Source organism: Egretta garzetta, unplaced genomic scaffold, assembly GCF_000687185.1.
Source record: "Egretta garzetta isolate BGI_Z169 unplaced genomic scaffold, ASM68718v1 scaffold361, whole genome shotgun sequence".
NCBI classification, from domain to species: domain Eukaryota; kingdom Metazoa; phylum Chordata; class Aves; order Pelecaniformes; family Ardeidae; genus Egretta; species Egretta garzetta.
The window spans coordinates 977456-994275 of record NW_009258688.1 but is presented as its reverse complement, the minus strand read 5'-3'; the positions used below and the strand labels follow the sequence as shown (position 1 = coordinate 994275).

Sequence of the window (16820 nt, the reverse complement as noted above, 5' to 3'; positions counted from 1 at the left end):
CCGCCGTGCGGAGCTCCCGGCCCGCCCCGTGCTGGGCCACACTCGGTCGCTGAGCTTGAGGGGCCACGGCCCTGGATACAGCACTTCCGGGTGCCCCCCGAGGGGTCTGTCCTTAACTGCACTGGTCCTAGTAGTCCTTTTTATTGTAAAAAAGCCCCTTCTTTCTGATAGCAAAAGATCTACAGCGATCAAAAGTCTCTGAGGCTTAATTGATATCCACTGGCTGTATTGAACAGTATTCACAACTGCTACCCTGCATATTCTCGGAAACGTATGAAATTAGATCTACGTAAATAGACTTTTCCTTTGGATTAGTCAATGAAACGTTTTCTTCCCCCATTCAGATTAGTTCTTTTGGCGATTCAACACTTGGAGAGGAAAATGACATCGATTATCAAGTTGACTACGCTTTCAGGGGTGCAGGAGGAATCTGCCCTTTGCTATCTGTTGCAAGTAGATGAGTTTCGTTTTCTTTTGGACTGTGGCTGGGATGAAAACTTTTCTATGGATATTATTGATTCTCTGAGGAAGTAAGTAGTTCAGTTCATACAGTTGTGGTTTTGGTTTTTAATCTTGTCCTTTTCTGAAAGTTTTCAAAATCCATGCAACAGTATGTGTATGGTGATGTTAAATCCCAAATTGTTCTTTCTTTTTTTTTGTTTGAAGTAAGTTTTATATGAAGGTAATTATGCTGCTGAAACATTTCCAGTAAAAACTTGGGTTTTTTTCTTGTGAGTCTAATGAGTTACATCTGTTAACTGTAATTCTCAAACTATTCTGTGTTTGTTTTGGCTTGGATGTTTTGGTTTTTTCATAAACATGACACAGAGCAGAGTTTATGGGAGACTGACCTTGGCTCTAAACTAGGTTAGAATGGTTAACTAAGTCTTAAGTGAAAGAATCCTTAGCGTATGTAAGCTGAATACAAAGTGGTTCAACTCTCGCCTGTTGTTTCAAGTTGAGTAGGCCATCAGTCAGGAAAACAGCTTCTGCTACTTATCCCAGCCCTGCAAAGAAATAAACCTGTCTACACTTTAATACTGAACTTATCCAGGTTTACAGCAAGGAGCTTTGCTGATGCAAGCATTGATTACAAGGTTAGGACTGAAATATGGAAATTCTTGAAAGAAACTAAGCTTTGTGATGCTCTTTTTATAGATTCACTTTCCTAGCGTTGACACACTTGTAGTGTTTGAAGTCTTTTTAACTGAGGATTATTATGTATTAAGGATAATTTATAAAATTTTTCAAGTGTCTTGGCTGAAAACCAATTAGGTAAAATCCCCTTTTAATAACAGCCATCAAGAACAATGTGTGTGCCCCAGTTGCTCTGTGAGGGAACAAAAAGCTTTCAGCCCAACTTGTATTTTCACTTGTTGCATATGTTTTATGCCCTCAAGTTTTTCAATTATGATAGGTAGTAAGTTTTTTGTCTGAGTTCTTATTTTATGCAACACTTCACAAGAAAAAAATCTTCCGTTTTTGAAATTAATAAAACCCTAGAAATTTATGTGCCTCTTTATATTGGACCGTTTCTGTTTTTGAAGAAATGTATTTGGATTTGATCCTTATCGGTTTAAGGATCGTTACATCTTTAGTCCTGTTACTTGCTCTTTCTCATCAGAAGAAAAGTTGTAGTGTGCTTTAGGTTTTTAGCTGTCTAAAAAACTTGTAGCATGTCTGCACTGATAATGTTTTTGGCCCCTCAGTTAATGTACTTTCTGGTGTCCCAAGTATATATTAAGGTCTTTCTAATCAAGAATTTGATGTGAAACTTATGTCTTCAACCTTGAAATTATCTTTTCAGAAGTCACTTGCATTTTTAAGTACTTAAACATTTGGAAATACCTGTAACTTATGATTTTAAAAACTTTGCAATAAACCTGGAAGGATTTAAGTTTTCTTGTTTAGCATCCAGACTGTGTATGTATAGCCCTAACAGGGAGTATATAACACCATACAGAACTCTTTTCACTAACTTCTGTTGTCCCTCTTTTTGTAGACATGTACACCAGGTTGATGCAGTTCTTCTTTCTCATCCTGACCCTCTACACCTCGGCGCCCTTCCATATGCAGTTGGAAAAATGGGGTTGAATTGTGCCATTTATGCAACTATTCCTGTATATAAAATGGGACAGATGTTTATGTATGATCTCTACCAGGTATATTTAACTTGATGCTTTCATACACAACATCTTTGATATGGTAGAGTGCTCAGGTCTTGAATGCTCTGTACTTATTTGTTTTAGTCCCGCCATAATACTGAAGATTTCACGCTTTTTACGTTGGATGATGTAGATGCAGCCTTTGATAAGATACAACAGCTGAAGTTTTCTCAGATTGTGAACTTGAAAGGTAAGTTGTCACCAAAGTTTCAATAAATGACTTTTAGTGAAAGGCAACAGAGTCACTAAGAGTTAAAGTAACTTTCGTTTAAAGGGAGTAAGTTTTGAAATGTGCCTTTTGCAGGGCTGAATTCAGTAGCCCTGTGCCAGTCTATATCAGCTGAATTTTTGCCTTGGTAATTGTAGGTGGAAATGGGTAGAATTTCCGCTTAATGAGGAGGTCATGCCAGAGCTTATTTAGAAATCTGTTTCTCTTTTGTGTTTTTGTAACTTTTCTTGGAGTTTGCTCATGTCTCAAAAGCATTTACCCATGCCTAGAGGTAGATACCTCAGAACTCTGCAGTAACCAGTAACACAAAGGAAAGCTTTCTGGACAATGAATAGGTTGCAGAGATTAAATTTCAGCATGTTGGATGATTTAGTGAGGAGGTCTTCACTGACTTTGATACTCAGGGTAGCTTATTGCTAGGAACTGTGGCATCCAGAGAATCAGCAGCTTTTCACTCTTGTTGAATCTGGAGATCAGAATGAAATGGAAACCCTGTTCCTGAACAAAGACATATACAAGCTGACCACCAGCAGCTTGTCTCCAAGATGCAGTATCTCCCAGTTCCTGAACTGCTTTCCAAAATACTTGCCCTGTCATTTCGAAAATAGAAATGGGAAGCCATCCTTGAAAGGCTGCTGTCCCTTTTTCAAGATATTTGTAGCAAGGCTATGTTTGTGCTGCCAACTTTTACATCGTAAAAGTAATTTTAGTGAATAACTTTTTTAGAACACCCATCTTTTTCATATTTAATGGAAGTGATTCAAAAAGACTCAATGGATGCATCTAAGGAGATAGTGTATGTTTTATTAAAGCTGTGCATTTTTGTTCAAGTTGGTGGAATGCAGCAAAGTCAGTCAGCAATGGTCACCGGTGGTCTAGTTTTACTCTGATAAAGATAGAGGCTAGCATCAATGATGAGGAGCAAAGTGCATTTAAAAAAAAAAAAAAGCATCAGGTGCTGAAAAGATCCATCATCCCTGACTGCAGCACATGAACACCTTTCCTGTTGTTGTTTGACTTGGAAGTTTTCCAGAATGACAAACATGCAGTTTGTGTAATTTGTATGTGTTTCTGTAAGTACTTAGACAGTGAATGATAGAGTAAACATTTTGTGTTGCCCCAGGGAGGGGTCTGCCCTTCACCAGTGTACTTGCTTTCATGTGATATGTTTGTTATATCATTTACTGTTGTTTAGGTCTATATAGTTACAGCAGCTCTGCAGTGCCTCCAAGTACCGGTGGGAGGTAGAGGGAAGAAGCGATCTTCACTTTAGTTTCTTTTTCTGGAGGCAAAATAGAAGTGGATTGCAAAAAATTTCGAAGTTACTGGTTAGATGGGAAGGACATATATGTTACTGATTTTTTTATACTTCATTTGACTTTCTTCCCCAAGTAATAATTCTGGTTTCAGTTGTTTAAAATTATTTTCTCTTATTCAGCTAATGGATTTTAATGCATGTAAAGTACCTAAAATATTGAAAACTTTTGTAGGCAAAGGACATGGTTTGTCAATCACACCATTGCCAGCTGGCCACATGATAGGAGGCACAATTTGGAAGATTGTCAAGGATGGAGAGGAAGAAATTGTTTACGCAGTTGATTTCAACCACAAGAGGGAGATGTAAGTTCAAAATAGCAATAGATGTTTCTCAGACTTTCTGCTAGGTGTGTATCATTTAGTGTGTGATAAACAGGTATGGAAGTAGCAGTGTCTTCCCAGCTCTAAGACAATCACTAATTTCTCTTGCATTTGGATTAATCAATTTGAAACAAGCATTAGCTCTGTGTTTCTTCATTCCACTCAGTTTTATGCAGAAAACATTCAGCTACTGAGTTTATGTACGTGTGAACATCTGGAAGCTAGCTGTCTTATATTTTCTCGTAAAATAGAAACACAAAAAGTGAGATTTTGCCTTTTTTTTCCACAGCCATCTGAATGGATGTTCCTTGGAAATGTTGAGCAGGCCTTCATTGCTTATTACAGATTCATTTAATGCTACTTACGTACAACCCAGGAGGAAGCAAAGGGATGAACAGCTACTGAGTATGTATTCTGTTTGGGCTTGAAAATAGCAGTAATGTGATTTATTAGCCACTGTAAATTGTTTTTCTATGAGAAATTAATCAGCATCCAAACTAAAGAACCTTTATTAGAATTTAACAAGTTTTGAATTACTCTTTTCTGGTGCTACTGTTCCTGTGGGTTAAACATTTTCCTGAAAACAATGAGCCTTATTTGAAAACAGTGTATTTTACCCAGTAACAATTAATCTTTTATTAAGGGATTTTTAAATTACCTTCCTCAGCACATTCTTTTTTAAACTCTGGTTTACTGGTTTTTTTTAAATAAAAAGACAAAAAGAAAGAAAAAGTAGCATCCAGGCAATGAGATCTTTAGAGCTACCAAGAAAACTCCAGATCCCTTTAATTTTGGTGGAAATGTGGTTTTGAATATCTTTTGAAGTTTAATTTATTCTGTGTTCAGTTTTACTTCTGATCACGATTGTTAGAGTGATATAATAAAAAAAAAAACCACAAGCCACAAACATTCTAATTTTGGTTCAAAGTATAAATAGTAGGGTTTTTTTGTTTTTAATTCTTCTTAGCTAATGTTCTGGAGACATTACGAGGTGATGGAAACGTGTTAATAGCCGTGGATACAGCAGGCAGAGTTCTGGAACTTGCTCAACTTCTCGATCAGATCTGGAGAACGAAAGATGCAGGATTAGGAGTCTACTCTCTAGCTCTTTTGAATAATGTCAGCTACAATGTAGTGGAGTTCTCCAAATCACAGGTTTGTTTTGATTTTTAAATGCAATTATGAAGAGCGTAATGGAAAATGTATGCAAAAGCATTTTATTTCTCTTTTTAACAGTAAAAAATGGCTAAATACTAGGTGTTGCCGTTATTCTGTAGTGCATGCTTGTGTCTCAGATCTGTTGATCAAGTAACACAGAGCCCAGTCATAGCTATGGGCATGTTTCTTGATACTCATTTCTGTCTTTATCACAAGACTTGTTAGCATAGTTTATAGCTGTTAAAAAAGAGGACTTAAAGTACTTGTTTCTGTGTTGATTACGCTCAGCGTTATTTCTACGCTTACTGAGAAACATTGATGTAGTCGCATGCATATTGTGTCCTGTATTTCATATCAGGTTTGTACGTTATTGTAGAACTTGTATTCTTACAGATCACTTTTTCTTAATGTCTTTTTTAGGTTGAATGGATGAGTGACAAGTTGATGAGGTGCTTTGAAGACAAGAGAAACAATCCTTTTCAGTTCCGCCATCTCTCCTTATGTCATAGTCTGTCTGATCTGGCTCGAGTGCCTAGTCCAAAAGTTGTTCTTGCCAGTCAACCTGACTTAGAGTGTGGGTTTTCTAGAGATCTTTTCATTCAGTGGTGTCAGGATTCCAAAAACTCTATAATTTTAACTTACCGCACTACACCTGGAACATTAGCACGATTCCTGATTGATAATCCTTCTGAAAAAGTTATAGATATAGAGGTAAGAGTTGTGTGTCTGTCTCAAAGTTTGGTTTTTTTTTTATTGTGGGTCACCTGGGGGAATATGAGCAAAACTGAACTCAGTTTCCTTTTTGATCTACTGAAAACACTTCTAGTGGCGGAGGGAAATCTGAAATCAGTATGTTGCATGTTTAACCAATTATGGATAAACTTACATAAAAATAGGTCTCATATTAGGAACTGAAAAATGCTTTTTGGTGGTGTGGCAAAATATTCCATAGAGATGAGCATGAAGTTGCTTTTAAACAACACTTTCCTTTGTGTTTTTGTTATAACAGAAAAAATTCTGCTTGCAGTTGATGTACAGATCACAATATACAATGGATTATTCTTGCTGGAAAATACTCTGGTGTTGGATGAGGGGAGAATCAAGTCAAATCAGTATAATACATCACACCAGAATTAGAAAGATAAGCAAAAGCTAGGAATTAGAACACAATTAACTGTTATTCATGCTTTCAAATTATTTTCAATCGTTTATATACCAGTGCCTACTTCTTTCTGGTAAGTGTTGTTAATTTATGGGAGTCGCCTGTGATCACAATGATAATTTCAATCCTGATGATGCAGCTTTATTTTAGATTTATATTGGCTTGAAAGCATTGAATTACAGTATTTTAATAATACTGAATTCTAGTAATAGTTTAAGTGACCCATACTCTTGATTTTCAGAAAACAAGAAACAAAATTTACAGTTGTTTTGCCTGGTAGTATGACTTTACTAGGTTCTGCTGGTTTGATGTTAGTGGCACAAAAATTAGAAAAACACTGCTCATCTCAGAGTATTTGCATTCACTTGTTGGGGAGATATTTCCTGAAGATGTTTATCAGAATCAATTAGCTTTACAAAAGATTCTTAACTTTTAGAAATGCTTTTCTGTTAAAATAGACTCTACTGATTGATAACGTCATGATGCCATGCCAAGGTGCCACACATTTGCATAATATCATACAAGTTGTACTTGCCCTTGGTACTTAAATATAAATATTAATGTCTGCAGCGTGTAGGAAAAGTATTAAAATCATGTCAGCTGCTCATGATAACACTAATTTTAATTCTGTCTGCAGCTGAGAAAACGTGTCAAGTTGGAAGGAAAAGAACTTGAAGAATACCTAGAAAAGGAGAAATTGAAGAAAGAAGCAGCTAAGAAGTTAGAACAATCTAAAGAGTAAGTATATTGGCTGTTCTTGCATTCTGATGTTATGGCCAGAGTTGAGATTTCTGGCTGATCATTCTGCTGCTTCAACCATTTACAGGGATACATTAAAATCATGGTTCTGATAGACTTGTCTCAGGGCACTGAGGAATTGGGAATGGTTGTCTTTAATCTGTTGTTATGGTAGACCTGGTTCATCTGCCGTTTGACTGCGAGCTCTTTCTTAGATACATAAACTGCCCTTGTCCTTGGTTGGTGTTATGTCAACTGTTATTTTCCAGTCAGTGTGTTTATGTAGTATTAAACCTGAAGGAAAAAAGAGTGCTAGTTTTTTGGAATGTCATTTCAGGGCAGATATCGATTCCAGTGATGAGAGTGATGCTGAAGAGGATATTGATCAGCCAACTGTGCATAAGACCAAACATGATTTGATGATGAAAGGTGAAGGTAGCCGGAAAGGAAGCTTCTTCAAACAGGCAAAGAAATCTTACCCAATGTTTCCGGCCCCTGAAGAAAGAATTAAATGGGATGAATATGGCGAGATTATCAAGTATGTGGTGGTAATGAATACTAACCTAGTAGCTACTAACGTTGTAGCTATGAAATAATTAAAAAATAGAAATAATAGATATAAAAGTCATTATTTTGTCTCTTTTGCAACACTGTTACATACTCTTCCAACTGCAGTAACTTTTGAACAGTTTGTGCTAAGTCTCCCAGGAAGCTTTTATCTTACAAGATAGACGATTTAATTTTTCTTAACCCGACTTTTTTTTCTGCTTTAAATTACACATAATTTTGATAAATTTATGAGGGGAAAGAACATTGTTCATCCTAGAATCCTAGCAATACCTGTCCTATTTGTTTAAAGAATACTTGTTAGAAAACCTCAATTTGCTAGTATTTACCAAGATACCAAAGTTCTCTTTTAAGATAGGAAGGTGATACTTTCCAAATGAACTCTGTTCAAATATGGAAATATTGAAGACAAGTGTAATAAAATTGTTGGCAATAATAATTATAAAACATCCCAGCATTGTTTGTTTTTTATATTATGTAGTGATTTGGTTTTACTTTAAGACTATTAAAAGCAAAATGCCTTTCATTCTTTAGACCTGAAGACTTTCTAGTTCCAGAACTTCAAGCAACAGAAGAAGAAAAAAGCAAATTAGAGTCTGGTTTGACAAATGGAGAAGAGCCTATGGACCAGGATCTATCAGATGTTCCTACCAAGTGTATTTCTGCAACAGAATCCATGGAAATTAAGTGAGTGGCTTTGTTGTTCTTGTCAGTTCTGCCAGAATGGTGGCATGGGTGCGGTGCAAATTGGATAAAAGGCTAGCTTGGAATTAAGAAAGTGGGAAAGAGCTTGCTTTTGTGGTTTTTTTGGTTTTTTTTTTTTTCCCAGCTAAGTTAGTTTTTTACAAGTCTTTCTGGGAGCACGGTGCAGAGTCTTATGGTTCCGCACTCTTAGGAAATTTGCAGTTTGTTCCGTGTCTGATGGAGAGAAGTGGAAGAGGAAGGACAAATGATACTATTGTATGTTAGCATAGATACTCAAATGTATATATATTTTGTTAAAAGAAGAACGTACTCAAATATGCTTATCTCATGTTTCAGATAACTGTGTAAGTGAATTTGTGGAATTCCTAGTGTTACGTACACATACATGCTGATATTTGACAATTCTGTGTTTTACTGATCCATAATATACCTTGTGCTGACAGCTTTTGCTGATTTAGAGTAATTTCAAAATATTTTCCACTTTCAAATGAAATATTTTGGGGCACTCAAAGGTTTAATCTTTTAAACTAAAAATGTTATTCTTGGGTTTTTAATTCAAACTAGAGCCAGAGTTACATACATTGACTATGAAGGACGCTCAGATGGGGACTCAATTAAAAAAATTATTAACCAAATGAAACCAAGACAGCTGATCATTGTCCATGGACCACCTGAGGCCAGTCAGGACCTTGCAGAATGTTGCAGAGCTTTTGGTGGAAAAGATATTAAAGTTTACATGCCGAAACTGCATGAAACTGTAGATGCAACCAGTGAAACTCACATTTACCAGGTAAAGTACTGGAATTTGTTAAGATGTGTAAATGCTGTGAACTGTAGTAGAGCTGTTTTGGCAGACTCTAATTTGGCCCTCTGTTCTTTGGGAGAGGAGAGACGATGTGTACATTTGATTTTGTGTGATTAAGACATAAGCATTTTTCTGTCTTCTAGGTAAGCATTCTCCTTATGCTTATTATTCATAAGAAGTGTTTAAAAGCTTAAACATGAGATCAGGGTGTTTTTACCTGTAGTGCAACAGGCAAGGTTCATGGCCACGGGAACATCAGTTTGCCTTACTCAATTCTTAATAGATTTATAATGCCTATATTTAGAGCACCACAGTACTCACAGTTTAGGATTCTTTTTGGAATCTGAAGGGGAGCCTTAGACAGCAAAGAGAAAAAAAATCCTTCGTACCTAAATATTAGCCAAGAATGAACATGTAAAGTTAGGAGCACATTAATGTTAAAAACAAGTAAGACGCCCTTACCCTCCCCAAAAAGTTAACGTGACAGTTCTTGGAAAGCGAGGTTCTGATGTGTTGCACTGTGTTAATACACTGCATTTAATTTTCATGGTTAAGCTCTGACTAGGAAAACTTGGATAATTTGTGGGGAGTCTGTGAAAGTCGTGTATGGTCCTGATTCAACTTCTGAGGTTGTTCAGTCGAAAGTCTCTCACATGCACTTTAGGCATTAGTCTTTTATTCCTTCTGTCCTTTTAAAGTTAATAGAAAAACATCAGTAGAATTGTTGGAAGAGGTATCTTTGCTTCTTTCCAGAGAAAAATCTGTTACCCTGTAGGAAGTGAAAAGTTCCAGTTATTCAAAATTACCTAGTTCTGACAGTCTTAAAACAGTGGTGTTTTCTGTGTTTTGTTCATTGGTTGTTGTGGGGTTTGGGGTTTGGTTTTTTGTTTGGTTGGTTTTTGAGCTATAAGGATTGCTAGTGTGTGAGAAGCAATATGATTGTAATTTTTCACAAAATGCTTATCTGAATAGAATTATAATTGCTTTGTATTGCCATTTTTTTTCTTCTTATATAAAGGGAAGTTCAGTCTTCTGCATAGCTTTAGTTTGGTTTTCTGTTTGAAATTTTCTGAACAGATGAAGTACATGGGAGACATTGAATTAGAAAATAATAGATGTAAGTGGGGCATCATTATCCACTGGTTTTTAAGTTGAGTAGTGACACGAGGGTTATACAAACTGTATTTTGAAATGGCCTCAAGTTGCACCAGGGCAGGTTTAGGTTAGACATTAGGAAAATTTTTTTCAATGAAAGGGTTGTCAAGCATTGGAATGGACTGCCCAGGGAAGTGATTGAGTCCCCACCCTGGAGGTATTTAAAAGATGGGTAGACGAGATGCTTAGGGACATGGTTTAGTGGTGGGATGACAGGGTTAGGTTAACAGTTGGGGTTAGGTTAACAGTTGGACTTGATGATCTTAAAGGTCTTTTCCAACCTAAATGATTCAATGATTCTATTCTAAAGTATAGAACATCTTGCCTTGGTGATACCAGTTGTCTCCTTTCCCTCCCTAGAAGAGTATGAATCAAACCTATGTGGAGAGACAGTGAAAGGAAAACTGCTAATTTTTAAAGCTTGAAATAAGAACTCTCCCTGTGTTTTCCATCAAACTAATAGTACTTTTATTTTTGTGCAACCCAGGTCAGGTTAAAAGATTCTCTTGTCAGCTCCCTTCAGTTCTGTAAAGCCAAGGATGCTGAGCTTGCATGGATAGATGGTGTTTTGGACATGCGGGTTTCGAAAGTGGATACTGGAGTTATTTTGGAAGAGGGGGAGCTGAGGGAAGATGAAGACTTAGAGATGCAAGTGGATATGCCTTCTTCAGACTCCAGTGTCATTGCACAACAGAAGGCCATGAAAAGCCTCTTCGGTGACGATGACAAGGAGATGTGTGAGGAGAGTGAGATCATTCCTACTTTGGAACCTCTGCCACTTCATGAGGTACAGAAATTATGCTGATCTGGACTTCTGTTTTTAAGAGCTTTGTATTTGTTTGTCTTCTTCTAGTGCTTACAGGTTGGTATTATGATCTTACTCAAATGAAAGCCCAACTGAAACTAGATTTTCATGTTTGGTTTTCTCTTTGTTAAACCTGGTACTGTTCTTTGATCAGTTGTGCTTTTCAGCAAGGATGATTTTTTTGCATCCGCTAGCAGAGCCTAGCATATAGTACCATCTATTTGTGAAAATAAGATTTTAATTAGCGTGTTTCATATTTGTAGTTAGTACTTCCAGATTTGGAAATGAGTTGCTGTTTAGTCACTCTTGGACTTTATTATGTTTTGGTTATGCTGTGGCAAATACTTTGTATACTTGAGATACAGATCTTTGAAATTCATACGTCTGTTTCTATAGTAGTGATTTGAGAGTTCATTACATCTTTTCTGTAAATTTATCTTTACTCTTAAAGTTCTTTGCATGTGAGTAGATACTATTGTATCTTTTCATTGAATGATTACAATGCCTTCTAATCCTAGAACTGCTTTTTAAGATACTGTTGCGCAATCCTAAATATAGTCTGTTCTAGGAGCTAGATAGATGTGGAGACAGCTCTGTTCAGATTCATGACGACTGTCATAGATGTATGTACTGATCAGCAGCGCAGCTTACTGCAGCTCTGTCCCTGCCATGACGTGGCTTGAAAGAGGGATCTTCAATGACAGCTTTCCATTTGTCTTCAGTATGTGAGCAAAGAAGGAAACTTTTCCTTTGTTTGATGGATAACTTCTGAGGCCTTCTGATCCGGCAAATGTTATGCTGCAAGTGAACAGAAATAGAACCAGTCTTCTCATTTATCTCTGTACTCTAGGCCACACTGCTGCCAACACAGCGATGAGGAGATCTTTGGAAAAATGAAAGGTATTAAGGAGCAGAAGTATTAATATCGTGTGTGTTGTTTAAAGGTTCTTGGACATCAGTCTGTGTTTATGAATGAGCCAAGACTGTCTGACTTCAAGCAAGTCCTCTTGCGAGAAGGTATACAAGCTGAATTTGTAGGAGGAGTGCTTGTGTGCAACAATTTGGTGGCTGTTCGCAGGGTAGGTGTTCTGTGTCTTAAACTCTTTGGTAAATAATATTCTAAGTGAAAATTAAGTTTCTTATTAGTATAAAGGTAATAAATTGAAACATGTCTTTTGTTTCAGACTGAAACAGGGCGCATTGGATTGGAAGGCTGTCTCTGTCAGGACTTCTATAGGATAAGAGACCTTTTATACGAGCAATACGCCATTGTCTAAGGAAAGTGCTGCAAAGATGTTTTTACTTGAACTTTTAAAGACAGTGGGGATTTCTCCCAGTTCTGAGGTTTTTGTAGTTTTCTAACTTATACGGGGGAAACCTAATTCATACAGAACAATTAACTACCCTGAACGTGTATATAACTGTTACTCTCGTTCTTCATAAATCTGTTGGTACATTCCATGTTGATGACTTTCAAACTGTTATGGCTTGCCATCTCTCACATAACACATTATAGATGAGTTTACAACAATGAACCCTTCTTGGAAAAGGTTCAATTTGTCGGGACATGGTTTTGGTTTTATAGATTCCCTGCCAAAGAGTACAAAATACGTAAAAGTCATTCTTCTGTTCTAAAATAAGATTAGATAGGGAACTGTGGGGTTTCTTTTGGTTTTGAGTTTTGTGTGGTTGGTTTTGGTTTGTTGTTTTGTTTGTTTGTTTGTTTTTTAAATAACTTCAACTTAGGGGAGAGTCTTGAGTCTGTCTTTTTTTTCTCCCCCTTCCCCCCCCCCCCCAAATTGAGGTTAATTAAAGTACATTTTTAATAGCCCACTTAAAGCTAGACTACCTAAACTTTCCCCCAGTTTTAATCTGGCTGCCTCTTAATGTTGTATCTGCTCCATCTTACTGATTTATTCCAGAACAGCATTTCATATTCTATGTAAAGTATTAATCTGTATCATCAAAAAATTACTTTGGAAAGGTACTCTAAGAAGATTGGATAATATTGTCAAGCAGTTTAAAATCCAGTAATTGTGTGCTTCAGAGTAACTTCTGTACAAACTCACAGAATTTGTAACTCCTAGCTTTTGCAAAATTATGCCAACTATAAAATATTTTCTGAGTTCTGATTTTAATACTTTCAAAGTCCAGAGTGCCATGAGACAAGTTCAGGAAGATCCTTTATCTTGAAATCCGAATTCATGTGATGTATTTAATGCTTTTGTGCCACGTTTCATTCTAGTTGCATGTTTTGTGCCATTTTTCATTGTATTTGACAGTGGGACTTACTGTAGCTGCTGATGCTAGGAACTGACCTTACTTTTTAGGTGAAGATGAGCACAGCTTTGGGCGCCTTAATCTCTCAGAAATTAACTTATGCAAACAAATGGCCTCTTGAGAGTTTCTTTAATCCTTTTTTCCCCCCGTCCACGTTTGAAACACCAGCTTTGGCAGCAGAGGGTTGCTTGCTTTTTTTGCATACAACAGCAATGTTATATGTGCTCTCTGTGTGTATGTTTAAATAAAACCTTTTGAAAACATGGCAAAAAATAGCCCGGTGGGCTATCAATGGAAAGATAATTTACTTTACAATTCATTCTTGACAAATAGTTTTCTATCTGATCTACAGACTATTTATTCTGTTTAAAATAGTAACTTAAAACTGAAGACCATGTTAAAAAAAACCCCAAACTGCTAGAACTATATACTAAAAATGTAAAAATCTTAAAAAATTTAAGGCTGAGTGAGAATGTATTTTGTTACACAAAGAAAATCTTGGCTAGGAATGACTGAATGGCTCAATGCTTTTTTTTTTTTTAACAGTGTAGAAAAATATTTATTTTCCATTATATTGACAGTCAGAACTTAGAGAGGTGTTCTGGTTTTGTAGCTGTTTTGTAGCAGTGATATGTAAATCTATATGATACTGGATGCTTCTTGGTGAATACTGTTGTATTACTATTGTTGCTGATACTAATGAACTTTTATAAAGTGAGTTACTTTGTACGTAATCATGTTGGGCTTAGGGCTTAGAGTGGGCAGAGAACACACATGCCTGCATGGAATATACTAATAAAGGAAAAAAAAAGTTAGGAAATTAAACTAAAAATAGTGTTGTTTTTAGAAAGGGATAAAGACAACAATGTGATCATAAGCCTTTCTATCAGTTTTGTTTGTTTGTTTTTTTTTTTTTTTTTTTTTTAAGCATTCCAGAGCAGTGGAACAGGCTGCCCAGGGGGGTTGTGGGGTCTCCTTCTTTACTCAAGACCTCCCTGGACGATGTCCTGTGCAACCTGCTGTAGGTGAGCCCGCTTTAGCAGGAGGGTTGGACTGGATGATCTCCCGAGGTCCCTTCCAACCCTTGCTATTCTGTGATTATGTGATTGATTCAAATTCAGGTAAGTTTAACAAAAGTTTATTGCTATCAGTCACTAAATTCCCATGTATTCTGGTAAAGAGGAGAACCCATAAGTAGTGCTGTCACTAAGGAAAAGGCTCAAGTATGAGCAAATCAGCTAACTGTTCTTCTTCAGTCTATCCAGCGTGAAATCAGACCTAGAAAGCTGATACGCAAGGCAATAGTAGTCATCTGAGTGCTGGGACTGGGGAAAGCTGGTTTTGTGAACAGTTCTGGTGGTAAAGAGGGATGAAGGGGAATACAGGACATCTGTAGTAAACATATCACAGGCTGCAGCTGCACTGCGGGGCAGGTGTGCATAACTCCTTGGCTATGCATTCATCACTTGTAACCAGTGCGGAACTGAAGCAAATTCCCATGAATTTTGCCTAGTCTGCTATCAGTTCTCCAATAGGGTTTGGGGTTTTTTTGGTTCTTAACTGTGATTTGCTTTAAGCGGTAATTCAATAATTGAGCATCTCTCTGTGTAATTATCAGCATTACTAATCTGATTATTGTTTGTATCTGAAATGAAAGATTCATTTCCCCTTACCTCCACGAAATTACAGCACTGACATGGACTGTAAGTTGTATTTTGACTTCTGCATTTTCTTCATTAGCAGTAAAATTTTGATAAGGAGTACCATTTCTTACCCTTTGCTTTATTGCTCTTGAGAGCAAGAATATTAACTTCAAGTGAAAACTAGTTTTGGTACTTACTGACCGTTTAAAAATACTTCCTTCCAAGGATAATACAGATTCCTCAGCTAAGAAGAGCCAAGGGGGTATAGAGACACAGGAAGGGCAGACACTCGCTGTCGCCCATTCCCAAAGCCTGTAGTATTTGTGGCTAAATCCTAGCTTTTGTATTCTCTTCTTTTTGGCCCTATGTAGTAGAATATGCAGAAGATTAAGGGAATGTAGAAGCAGGACTCTTTAATTCTAGAATTATTTTTTTATTATTAATTGTTAAGCTGTTCCCATTGTCTAAACATAGTCTTACCCTGAAGTTAAATGCCTTTATGTGGGTGACAGTCTCATTTTTAATCATTTTACTTTAACAGGATGTACTGGAGGTGAGGTGAAGCTGAAAAATCTTTCTTCTTTCCTTCCCTGAACAATATTTAGACTTAACCAGATCCACTTCTCGAAATACGCTGTTAGAGGAAAGGTAGTATGCCCTGCATTCAGTCAGAGTAACATTTGAGATCATTTGAGATCTACTTGCTGGTGAAACTTGCTTGGAAACATAGGAATTCTCCAGTGTCTGTACTAGCTTTTAATGGTGGTCAAACACTATTCATTTGGAATAAACAAGCAAAGAGACACCCTACCAACACCCCTCCCCCAATATAAATAATTGTTACAGATGGTTGTACTCTAAAACACTTACCTTGTGCAGAATCAAGATTTCTTTGATAAGGCATAACATGTATTAATATTTCAGTTAAGACAGGGGAATGTGTTGACTGGGGAAAACACTTAAACCACTAATATTTTTGAGACTTTGGCAAAAGAAATCTTACAGTAAGGATCTGAACATTGCACAATATTCTGTTTCATGGCTCCTACAGATGTTTTCATTATTTTAAAAAGGTGGTGCTTGGGAAGATGGTCTCGCAGTCAAATCTGATTAAAAAAATGTATCCAATAAACAGAATTTTAGGCCTTGATCTGAAAACCATATAAGGAATCAGTGGTAATTGAGGATAATGAAATGGGATCAAAAGAATTTTCAAAATTGCATGTTGAAATTTAATTTAAAAAATACTTTAGTCTTATCTTTGAGACTCTTTCTGATTGGAAAGGAGATATGACACAAAGATCAAAATTTGCATCAATAAGATTTATTTTGTAAATGGGAGTCCATTGCATGGCTTATTTTCTGCAAGTGCAGAACAGGGTAGTTAACCAAAGTTGACGTGAGCAGTATCTTAAAAAAGAGTACTTTTATTCCTTCCAGTGAGGTTGAAAGTTTCCGTTGTAGTAACACAAGCTTTTGCATCCTCCCTGCGTGATAAGCCAGTATATGTTGTGAACCATTACTGTACATCACACTGCTTGACCAGTATTAACCAAGGGATGAAAGAGCACATTGTTTTGGATTGATCTAAATTACTTTAATTACATAAGTAAAATTCTTAATTCCTTGTCCTAATAAGTGTCTTAGTGTTTCTGGCAGAGAAATTCTGAAGAGTGGTTGCAGTTCTGTGGTAAGTGAACTGATCACTCTTTTCAGCTCAGTAACGCTTGTAGTGGTAGGAGAGGAATACAGAGGTAGTATTTTAAGTAC

At 36.7% G+C, this 16820-nt stretch overlaps 1 protein-coding gene across 1 annotated transcript; it reads left to right on the top strand.

Moving 5' to 3' along the window:
• Positions 1–24: 24 nt before the first annotated feature.
• On the top strand, positions 25–15471 carry CPSF2 (cleavage and polyadenylation specific factor 2). The gene is made up of 14 exons (XM_009648973.2): positions 25–530; positions 2003–2162; positions 2250–2355; positions 3885–4014; positions 4322–4437; positions 5000–5187; positions 5611–5901; positions 6990–7090; positions 7428–7628; positions 8192–8344; positions 8927–9152; positions 10810–11109; positions 12072–12206; positions 12312–15471. The coding sequence occupies exons 1-14, from the start codon at positions 319–321 to the stop codon at positions 12402–12404; spliced, it is 2412 nt and encodes an 803-aa protein (XP_009647268.2). The 5' UTR covers positions 25–318; the 3' UTR covers positions 12405–15471.
• The last annotated feature ends 1349 nt before the right edge of the window (positions 15472–16820 follow it).

What these genes read in the sequence shown, in the direction of transcription:
- CPSF2 (XM_009648973.2), top strand. Translation starts at nt 319, where the DNA reads ATGAAACGTTTTCTTCCCCCATTCAGATTAGTTCTTTTGGCGATTCAA. An exon ending in ATTATTGATTCTCTGAGGAA is followed by an intron (nt 531 to 2,002) that starts GTAAGTAGTTCA and finishes CTCTTTTTGTAG; the next exon opens with ACATGTACACCAGGTTGATG. An exon ending in GTGAAACTCACATTTACCAG is followed by an intron (nt 9,153 to 10,809) that starts GTAAAGTACTGG and finishes TGTGCAACCCAG; the next exon opens with GTCAGGTTAAAAGATTCTCT.